Source organism: Microtus pennsylvanicus, chromosome 22, assembly GCF_037038515.1.
Source record: "Microtus pennsylvanicus isolate mMicPen1 chromosome 22, mMicPen1.hap1, whole genome shotgun sequence".
NCBI lineage: Eukaryota > Metazoa > Chordata > Mammalia > Rodentia > Cricetidae > Microtus > Microtus pennsylvanicus.
In genome coordinates, this window is record NC_134600.1 from 1,580,991 (window position 1) to 1,592,500 (window position 11,510).

Here is an 11,510-nt window from a genome sequence, read left to right on the forward strand (position 1 = left end):
CTACATTCTGCCTTTAAAACTCAGCCAGCAGGAGTCCCTGCTCAGTCACAAGGAAACAATGCTGCCCCATCTTTGGACAGCCTTCCCAACTTGAGCAACGACCCTGCTGATTTTAATTGTAGCAAGTAAAAATCTCACACACAGCTGAATTCTCATCAGCATCCCACCCTTTGGGACAGTGAGGAATGAAGAAGTCTGTTTTCTATAAACTTTGGTTTTCTACCTCATTTTCTTCTTGAGTAAGACTGCCCTGGACTTTTAGTCACTGGTAAGTACAAAGCTGAGAAGGTCTTTTAGATAGTAAAAACACAAAGGGTTTCGAGCTTGGAGAGCTTGGAGAACACATCAGACTGTGGGCCATGCCTGTATCATCTTGGAGAGCTCGGGAGAACACACCAGACTGTGGGCCATGCCTGTATCATCTTGGAGAGCCCGGGAGAACACACCAGACTGTGGGCCATGCCTGTATCATCTTGGAGAGCCCGGGAGAACACACCAGACTGTGGGCCATGCCTGTATCATCTTGGAGAGCCCGGGAGAACACACCAGACTGTGGGCCATGCCTGTATCATCTTGGAGAGCCCGGGAGAACACACCAGACTGTGGGCCATGCCTGTATCATCTTGGAGAGCTTGGAGAACACACCAGACTGTGGGCCATGCCTGTATCATCTTGGAGAGCTCGGGAGAACACACCAGACTGTGGGCCATGCTTGTACCAACGTCTGGTCCCCATGAAACTGTGATCTTACCTGCACAGGGTGAATCCTCTTTCTGATGCTTCCCACGCCTTCCACTGTGGTGATGGCTGCCCCGTGGAGAGAACAGATGGGCACCAGGCACGCTGTCACTGGGTAGTGGCTGGGATGGGCTTATGTAAAGAGAATACACTGAAATCGTGGGTCATGGGTGACAATACAGTTATTTCAGTCCAGGAGAATGGCAAGGCTGTATTTCCCCATCCATAGAGAAGATGCCCTAGACAACCATAGACTTCTGGCCATGCCTAAAAAGAACTTACATATCCCATGTGGAGGAAGTAAAAGAGGAGATGCTTTCATGTTGGACTCCTAGGTGACCTTCCTTTACCTTTTCTTATTTTATTTTCTTTCTCCTTTTAAGACAAGTAAGGAAGTTTTTTTCCTTTGGATCGTAAATGTCACTGAAGGCCTTAGCCTGACACAAAGAACCACAGGTAAGTAAGGAGTACCAAGAGGGGGAGAAAGAGTCTTCCCCAGGGAAGACCACTCCTCTCTGGTTATCCGATCCCAAACGGTCAGCCGTGAAAACACATGTATACAACTTACATTGCGGGCTGAGAAGGTTATATTTGGGAATTCGTATGTGTATATAATTCCTTCCTGCATCTCTTCCTTTTTGGTTTAGCATGTGAGTGAATGAGTGTGTGTGTGTGTGTGTGTGTGTGTGAGAGAGAGAGAGAGAGAGAGAGAGAGAGAGAGAAAGAGAGAGAGAGAGAGAGAGAAAGCATAAGTGTGTGTGTCAATATGTGTGCCAGGACGTGTGTTGTTTGTGTGTGCAGAGGTACGTGTGAGTGAGTCGATGTGTGTGTGTCTGGATATGTGTGAATGTGTATGCGGTCATGTTTGTGAGTGCGCGTGTGTGGGTGTACACGTGTGCACATGTGTATGTGTGTCAGGACGTGTGTTGTTTGTGTGTGCAGAGGTACGTGTGAGTGAGTGGATGTGTGTGTGTGTCTGGATATGTGTGAATGTGTATGTGGTCATGTTTGTGAGTGCGCGTGTGTGGGTGTACACGTGTGCACATGTGTATGTGTGTCAGGATGTGTGTTGTTTGTGTGTGCAGAGGTATGTGTGAGTGAGTCGATGCATGTGTGTCTGGATATGTGTGAATGTGTATGTGGTCATGTTTGTGAGTGCGCGTGTGTGGGTGTACACGTGTGCACATGTGTATGTGTGTCAGGACGTGTGTTGTTTGTGTGTGCAGAGGTATGTGTGAGTGAGTGGATGCATGTGTGGATGTGGATGCATGTGAGTGTGTATGCGGTCATGTTTGTGAGTGTGTGTGTACACGTATGCACACATCTTTCTTTGCCCATCTCCTGTTCTGTTTTCTGACAGCGTCCCACCCTCTCTGCTCTCCTGAAGTCTCCTGCTGCCTTTCAGATGGTCGGGCTGAGAACCTGCATCTACCACGAAGACATTCATAAAACTTAATTTTTTTGCTGCTCTTTCTCAGTTTTAAACATGGGCGGCAGTCACACTCTTTTGACATTGTTAGGAGAACTAAATTTGATGACATATTTAATATGTAAGCATTTCTTTTTTTGGTTTTTTTTTTGTTGTTGTTGTTTTGTTTTGTTTTTCAAGACAGGGTTTCTCTGTAGCTTTGGAGTCTGTCCTGGAACTAGCTCTTGTAGACCAGGCTGGCCTCGAACTCACAGAGATCCGCCTGCCTCTGCCTCCCGAGTGCTGGGATTAAAGGCGTGCGCCACCACCGCCCGGCTAATATATAAGCATTTCCAACAGTGTATGACATTCAGTAAGCACTCAGTTATTTTGCCAGCATCTTGCTATTACTGTTAGTACACCCCATAAGTTATAACTCTGGAGTTATAGCCTTCTCTGAATGGTAAAGCTCTGTATAGAAACACCTGTCAGACAATCCCCTAGAGACAGCACATAAGGACCCTGGATGTGTCTCCAACTAATCTGCCACTTCCTGCCTCCTCAGCTTCTCCTCTTCCAAGTTCTATGGTTCATGAAAGACACCGCCCACCCATCACCCAAGGCAAAATCTGGCAGTTAAACTAGACAGACAACTCCACTGTCACCTCCGCCACCAGAGAGCAGATTTGTATTTTCAGGTCAAGATGATGCAGCTAGGTTTGAGTAATCACTCTCTCCTCCTGGGAAAACGACTCTTGTCAGGGTGTGCTAGGGCCTAAATCTCACCAAGACTGCGACTCTACCCTAGCCGTTCCTGCAGACACTTCTCATCTCCTGTTCAGAGAACAGGAACTATTTTACAGCAACAGAGAACAGAGCCCGGAGAGCTCAGAACACAGGACAAGTAAGTCCTGCTGGGCAGAATGTGTGTGGAAGAGATGGAGGCAGGATGAGTGTTGGAGACAGGAGGGGAGGGTGCATAGTTACAGGGAAAGTGAGGCCTTCACAGGGAAGTCTCCTTGTCCCTCCCAGATACGCCCAGAGCATAGCCAGGCCCGAGAAAAGGATACTGAATCTTCTTGCTCTTGGAATCATATCTTGACACCATCACCGTGCAGGCGCCACAGCCTCCTCCCCCACAGCCATATTTAGTGCCTGTGAGACGGACTGGAAGGAGGAGAGTCAAGGAAAAGGGACCTGAGTAGCTTTGGCTGTTCCGTATCTCTCCCTTGGATGCCGATAACAAGCGCGGTGCTCAGGAATCGTGTACCGCGCTGGTCGTGCGGCTTCTTGCTGAAAGAGTTGGCTCAAGTTGCTGCCCACCTCCCAGCTCACTGATGAAAGCTGAGGAGGGGCTAACCAGCTTTTTGAAAACTGGGTCCCATGGCATTTCCGAACATAAGAATTTCCAACTCATGCCGGGCGATGGTGACGCACGCCTTTAATCCCAGCACTCGGGAGGCAGAGGCAGGCGGATCTCTGTGAGTTCGAGACCAGATTGGTCTACAGAGCTAGTTCCAGGACAGGCTCCAAAGCCACAGAGAAACCCTGTCTCGATAAACCAAAAAAAAAAAAAAAAAAAAAAAAAAAAAAGAATTTCCAACTCAGTTGGAAAGGTGATGAGCTAGTAGTTGGGGATCTAGCTCGTTGGTAGAGTGCGTGATTCTTGAAGCCATGGGTTCTATCCTCAGCACCCACAACAACATTAAGCAATAAAAAAAGAACTAGCAGATGCTGGATATTGCGATTTATACTTACTATTACTAGGGCTTGGGAGGGCTGAGGCAGGGGGATTGCTGCGAGTTTGATGACAGCCTGGGTAACAGGGAAACCCAGGGCAGCCTGGAATACACAGAGAGACTCTGTTTCTTAAGAGCAAAACCAAGAAAGGAGATGCCGTGCCATTCACAGTGGGTGTAGGGCAGTACGCATGTATGTCTGCCGTGAACCACGTGTGCATTCTGCCTGAGCAAGACACACAAACCACTGTAAGACTTTAAGACAATCCTGAAGCCATTTTTGACAATTCTGAATCCTCTCAGCCTCTGTGCCACAGTGCTTCCCCTCCTCCCCTGGGAACCAAGGACCTAACAGCTACACTCGCACGTACTCAGTTCCTGAACAATTACACATATACGTATGCTTTGGTTCGGTCCCCTGGGAAACGGGGTCAAAATGACCTCTTACCTCATCTGATCTGGCAACAGCTCTCCAGTCAATTATTGGTAATAGCCCTTTCAAATAAGCCAATCAGAATAGTCAAAGAACAACCCCCCCCCTTGCTTCTATGGCCCCTTTAAAAGTAGACTGTACGAGCTATTTGAGGTCCCTCGGCTTCCTGAATGCTGGGGGACCCTGTCATGACAGAATTAATAAAATCCTCATGCTTTTACATCGGCTGTGGTGCATGAGATGGTCTCTGGGGGTGACTCCTTCTCGGTGTTTGGACGCTAGAGTCCAACACCACCTGAGCCTGATGTCATCAGCTCATTGTTTGCACCCAAATGCAATGTGAAAAAGCTCATGGCTTCTGCAGAACTCAGAACCGTGGGCCACGGGAGATGAATCCATATAGCGCCCCGTCTTTGGATGCCACAGAAGGTGGTTTGTGTAAAATTCAGAGACCTCCTCCTGGGAGGCTCAATTTTCTCTGGTACAGCAGGATTTCCTTTTGCTTTCTTATGGAATTAGAAAACATTAATTTGAGGGCTGAGGATACAGAACAGCAGTGGACCGTGTTTTGCTCACGTGTGTGCAGCCCTGGGTTCAATGCGCAGGTTAGTGAATACAATAATAACCATGACTCTGGAGCCAGTCCTAATCTCTATGTCAGATGCTTGCATATTTTCTCAAAGAGAGAACAAAAGATGTATGCAAATCCTGTTTCTTTCTTTCTTTTTTTTTCTTTTTAAGGTGCGCCCAGGAACCTAGCAGAATTGGCTTGGAACCTTTTCTGCGTGCAGTTTAAAAGGATCGTGGGTGGAGCCGGTAATTGGCTTGGGCTGTGGTTGAATCATTGTCTTCCCTTGATTGCTGCCCTTAATGAAAAGCTGCTGTCAGGATACTTCCTGAACGCCTGCCTAGCCGAGGAGTTCTTTGCAGCCTCCCCAAGAAGGCTTTGCATACCTGATTCTTTAATTAATTTGCTCTTTAATTCTGAGCGGGTTAAGGCAGCTCAGGACTGAGAGAGAGGGCTGGAGGCAGTGTGGGTCTGACCTTACAGCGTTCCTGTGACTAGGGCACAGAAGTCAGGGAGTGGTTTGTTACTGCTTTGGGAGTCTGGAAAGTTTCAGGTCAAGAAGTCCAAGTGCTCTCTGGCTCAAAGGTGGAATTGAGCCTTCACTTGGTCAGCATGTGACATCATGTGACATCACATGACAGCCTGTGACATCACATGACAACATGTGAGTTCTTCTAAGCCCTTTGCTGTCTGGACATCCACCAGCTGGTTCCAAAACTCTCTTTCGGCCCCCACAGAAAGCCCTGATTGGTCCCTTCTGCGTTCTATTGGCTCATCGTGGAGCTCCTCATTAGACCACAGGGCCAGATAAATACAGGACTCTCAGCTAAATCTGAGCTTCAAATGAACAACTGATAACGGCGTGGGACGGGTGTGTCCTATGCAGTCTCAGCTTGAAGCAGCTCTGCTTTGTTTTGATAAGTGCCACAGACAGAAACACGACTCGGAGTGAGCAGAAGCCACGCGTTGTAAATTTGTGTTTTGGTCCTTCGCGGGGAAGAGATTTCTCACTGCCTTCAAGATGGACAGACAGCCCTGCAGCATCCTTAGAAGCTGTCTTAGACTAAATGGACAGATAACACGTACAGGGAACATGCCGCCAGAGTGAGACCCTGTCCCTTTCTTCAAAGTTCTCGTTGCTCATCTCTTCCTTTTCTGTCACGTGTATCCATCCTCACGGTCAGCTCTCAGCATAGCCAACAAAAACTGTTTATTTCTCTAAAACAAGATATTCCTTCTGGTCCCGTGCCTCTGTTCAGAACATCCCTGGCTCCAGCACTTCAGCTTTGGCTGAAAAGTTGTGTGCTCAACCCTAATCTTGTCTCATTCTCTCCATGACAGGCTGGGCATCCTTTCTTATGCTTCACAGCATGGCTCCAATCCCTTCCCCCTCTTGCCTGGTACGGCCATCTCCTTCGCTATGATGGGCCAACGGCAGTGCCTGCATAGCTTCTGAATACTTAGTGCTCCATAAAATTTGTCCTTTTAATAAACACAAACTGTTGTTTTTATTTGTTTGTTTATAAGATAGGTCCTTGTGGTCCAGGCTGGCCTCAAATTCACTCTACAGTTTAGGATAACCCTGAATTCTGATTCTCCTGACTCTATCTTTTCAGGGCTGGGAATACAGTGTCCACCGTCACACTTGGTTCGTGTGACATCAAGAGCTGAAGCCAGAGCTTCATGAATCCTAGGCACGTACTCCACCAAGATATTCCCCAGCCTCTTGGATGAAGAAGAACTATTTTGAAAATCGCAGAGCTGGATGTTGGGGATGAGAAGGACCAGAATGCTTCGGAGATATCCATGTCCACAGTTTTACGCCAGAGCTAAGATCTCACAGAGATAAAGTCCCTCTGATGGTCATCACCCTCTGACCCAGCAGATCTGGGCAGGCCAGCGGGGGATGGGTATGGTGACTCAGTGGGGGACAAAGGCCATCACAACTCCTGATTTTGTGCATAGAGGAGGTGGAACAGTAGAAGGGAGAGGACTATGTTCATTGTGTGCCACAGTTTGGGCCTAAGACAGCAGTAAATTGGGGTTTTTGTGGGGCCTGACATTTCTGTAATATGAAAGGTGTGATATAAGAAAAGATTAACAAATTATGACCATAAACATAGAACGAGGACTTAGGGAAGGTCTACAGGAGTCCCGTGAAAGTGCTTTAAATTGGCACTGTATCTGGCAGAGCCAAGCTTTCGTCAGAAGTACCCACTAGGGGACAGGTAAGAGTAGCACCTCCACCCTTGGCTCTAATCAGAAGTCGGGGCCTGGAACTCTGGAGAGCCCCATTTATCCAGAATGGCAGATTCGGGTTGTCACCCTCGAGCAGTGTGCATAAGGGGTGTTGGCAATCTGGGGGTCAAGAGTTTCACCTAGTGTTGGCTCTGGCCGTGGTTAGCTGGAAATCTGCATCTGAATCAGGTTATTCTTGATATTGCTTTCTTTTGGGAAACCTAGAGAAGGCATGGCAAAGTGTGTGAGGGCCTTAGAGATGCTTTAAAGGGAGGCGGTGATGGGCTTTGCCAACCGGGGGTGAGATTTTGAAGTGGGGCAGAGGGGAGCTAGTGGGATGGGAAGGAGGATTCCTGCTGTCCATGGTGCTCATGGGGAGGGGGACTGCAAAATGCTGACCCAGGTAGTCAGATTGTAAGGCTTGAATGGAGTCTGGAGAGAGAAGATCAGACACCAAGGACAGGCTATTTCTAGAACACTCTTGTCAAGACAGGCCTCAGGGAGCAAGCGAAGGGAGATGGGGAGACAGAAGGAGAAAGGATGGTGTTATCGTATTCACCTCTGACTTCCTAGTGCCTGGCAACAGAGCTTGGCTTACGTGTGCCCACATGGAGGCCAGAAGCCAATCTCAGTGTCTTTCCACAGGCCCAGTCAGAATTTGTGTGTGTGTGTGTGTGTGTGTGTGTGTGTGTGTGTGTGTGTGAAAGGAACAGTCTCACTGGTCTAAATTTGAACAAGTACACTAAGCCGACTAACCAGTGAGTTCCAGCGATCTACTTGTCTCTCCCTCTCCTGTGTACCCATGCCTGGTGTTTAAAATTTAAAATGATTTTTTGTTTGTTTTTTCAAGACAGGTTTTTTTTTTTTTCTGTAGCTTTGGAGCCTGTCCTGGAACTAGCTCTTGTAGACCAGGCTGGCCTCAAACTCACAGAGGTTTGCCTGCCTCTGCCTCCCGCGTGCTGAGATTAAAGGCATGTGCCACCACTGCCCGGCTTAAATGCTTTTATAAATGTTGAACTCACGTCCTTGTGCTTGTAAGACTGTACATTACTGATGTACTGACTGAGCTGTCTCCCTCACCCCAGTGAGTACATGTGTTTAACTTAAAAAATTATTGCGGTCTCTGGGGAAGGATAGGAGACAACCACGTATTTTCATGACCCAGCTCTTCTCATTTGATGATATCCACATGGGAATAGTAGGCTATGCTATGACACTAAGGCCAGAGCTTAGGCTGGAGAGATGGCTCGCTGGGTAAGGAGCCTGCTGCTGAGCCTGAATCTGATATTGATGCCTGAACTCGTGTGGTAGAAGAGAGAACTCACATCCTTAGTGCTGTCCCTTGTCTACACTAGTGTTCTGTGGCTCTCTCTCCAAATGTGAAAAGAGACAAAATTCAGGAACCTAACAGCAGAACTGGAGGACAGAACTTACGCGGAGTCTACTTGCTATTTATGTGTTTACATGCCTGTGTCCACCTGTTACATATATGTTTATGTACCTGTACATGTCCACCTGCTTTGTTACACATGCATTTACACGCCTATGTGTGCAGTTCTATGCCAGCTCGTGTAGAGATTGTGTAACCACAGCACCAGCCACTAGGTGGCGCCACTCCCTCACTGCTGCGCTCGAACACAAGAAACTCTTCTCGGAGAACTGTTTACCAGTGTTGATGAAATCCAACCCCAAAGGACAAAGGATTGAAAGGTCAGAGGTGGAGATCTGAAAGAATGTCAGAATTCGGAAACATGTTTATCAAAGCTTGTTTTCTCTGCCAAGAATTACGCAAGGGTGTAGGAGGAGTCAGCTAAAAAGTCTTGTGGGGACACCATCATCGGGGACACGCCCTGAACGTTTGGCAGGACACAAGTTTGCCTAGAGATGGTTAACCCCTGGGGTGAATGTGGGCCTCAGAAGTCACGAGATTGTTTGCAGAGTAGGCACTCACGGTCCCCGGGAGGGTGGAAATGCAATAAACAAACATGAATCTATAAGTCTATTATGAATCCATACAGCCGTCCTTGGAGCGCCAACCAGAAGCCACAAACGGAGTGCAAATCATTTACCTAGAATGGCTGCAGGTGGCTTTTCTCATCATTATGTTTTAAAAGATTTATTCTTATTATTTTTATTTATGCGAATGTGTCTATGTGAATGTGTGCTGTGTTTTCTTCCTGTGCGCGTGAGCACACCTGTTGAGAATAAGAGAGGCCCTCAGCTCCCTCTGGTGCTGGGAGTGTGAACTGCCAGGTGGTTGTGGGCAGTGCGATGTGGGTGTTGGGACTTGGGGAGGAACAGTATGGGCTCTCACCACTGAGCCACCGCCCCGCCAGCCCTTCTGAGAACGCTGAGCCGTTTTCTACCCCTTTACCATCAAAGGATATGGACTTTCCTCAGGTAGAAGAGCAGATTCACTTCAGGGTCGGGGCTCTTCTCCACGACCTACAGTGTGAAACAAGGGGAGGGGTTGAGGAAGATGTTGTCATGGGTCACAGCAATCCAAGCCTCTGTAGGGAGGGCGCGTTTACAATGTGGGTGGCTTTACAGAAATCTCTCGGCGATTCTTGGAACCAAAACTTTGGAGAGACAGTTTTTCACTCGGTAAAGTCCGGAGGAAATGCTTGTCTGAATTCTCCATCCATCTATGGCAAGCACTTACTCCTGACTTAGCCGGAAAGAATGGGAAACAGACGCGCAAACATGACTCTGATCACTCACAGCCACAGAAAGTTGTGCAGACATGTCAGCAGAGAAGACCAGGTAGTACCAGGGCCCTCGCTTCCCAGCTCTATCAGGGTGTGAGGGAGAGCCACGTGGTACTCGTCACAGCTCCACCCTCAGCTGAGCGCCAAGTGTTACCGCAGTTAGCACTTAAGAAAGCCCGCTGGCCTCCAGACCTGAAGGAACCCAGCCAGTCTCTCTGCTGCGGACTGTCAGGCCAGATGGGGAAAGCGAGTCAGAAGTAAAGCAGCGTGGAACCCAGACGTGAAGCTAAGGGCACCTTCCTCTGCGGCGCTTTGTGGGCTCATCGCCTTTGCGCATGGCAAATGAACCGCCGGTCTGTACTCCACACGTCCCATTGGCAGGTCGCCTTCTAAAGTCCCCAGAAGATTTACCAATGCAGAGATTAGCTCAATACCCACACTCCAGGCTGTGTGTGTGTGTGTGTAGGGGCCTAAGAGCAGAGGTGGAGCATCCGAATCTCATGTTTTTTTACACTCTTAACTGTGAGAACATGGAGACGATTGTCAAAGCCGGGCACAAGATAGCAACAGGGGCTGATTAGCCTGAAGAACAGCCGCCCCTTCTTCCCCTTTCCTCTGTCCCCAGATCAAGACCTGATGACACCTCAGGCTTGTATTTCCTGCAATAGCATGTCTGGTAAAAACAACAACAACAACTGTCTGCCCTTTCAGTCCTCGTGTTTGCAGTGAAAGCCACACAGGTGGACTGCTGTCCCCTCCAGCCACGCCTGTCTCAGGTCCAAGGAGCACAGAGTACGGCAGGGTTCCAGAAGAAGAGTGAGGTTTGAATCGGAGTGATTAAAAGACTGTCAGCTGCAAATCAGAAGCCAAGCAGCCAGCATTCCCAGCCGCTTGAAAAAGATCTCGGGAACTGCGTGAAGGAGCAAACCTCTTCTTAGCAAGCATAGGAAACGGGGAGCGAGGGCCTTAGCAATCGCCGGTGTGTACTGAAAACAACCCAGGGACGGCAGCAGGAGAGTAGCAGAATGCTGGAAGTCAGCCCGGAGCAAGCGCCTGTATGGCCGGTATCAACAAGACAGATGTTTTCACAGAGAACACTGGGCAGTCCACTAGCTGTGGGGAAGGCAGTCTGTACTGGAATTTGGAAAGCCACCAGGACGAGCCTTGCTGCGATTTCACACTTCCTCAGCAGCTCTGCTGAGTGAGGATGGTTCACTCAGAGGAGGGAGGGCTTGGCGGGGGAGGAACAGAAAGGTAGGACAAAGCCATGAAAGGTAAACCCACCCTAGAGAGCCGCGCACCGGTGAGGCGTGTGTTCAAAGAGGACCGCGTACAGATCCAAGACCGGTGCTGAGTCCCCAAACAAAAGAAACAAAAAGAGGTTTGCGTCTCCTGCCACTGCTTTCGCAAATTCAGAAGCCAGGCATTCGTGCCCCACAAACATGGCCTCTCTCTGCGTGGGCACATGAAAGGCAGCTGGAAAAGAGACCGTTTGACATGGCCAAAAAAGCGTATGGGGGAGGCGCAGAGAAAGAAAAAAGCCCCCGCAAGTGAGACACCCTGGGGAGACTGTGGGGTGATGGGCATTGATGGACACCGGGTCTGGGCCAACTTGAGCCCCGAGTCTAAACAAAGGAACCGGTTGTGGCCAGAACACCATCTTCAGGAGTGTGTAGAT

The 11,510-nt window shown here is 48.8% G+C and overlaps 1 protein-coding gene across 1 annotated transcript in view; it reads right to left on the minus strand.

Moving 5' to 3' along the window:
- The window catches only part of LOC142839799 (aldehyde oxidase 4), a 54,405-nt gene that overhangs the window by 41,551 nt on the left and 1,344 nt on the right, over positions 1-11,510 (minus strand). The window contains exons 2-4 of the mRNA XM_075956116.1: positions 9,512-9,569; positions 3,217-3,313; positions 752-860 (exon numbers count right to left, since the gene is read on the minus strand). Coding sequence (XP_075812231.1) covers positions 752-860; positions 3,217-3,313; positions 9,512-9,569 — 264 coding nt within the window. The remainder of the gene's footprint in view (positions 1-751; positions 861-3,216; positions 3,314-9,511; positions 9,570-11,510) is intronic.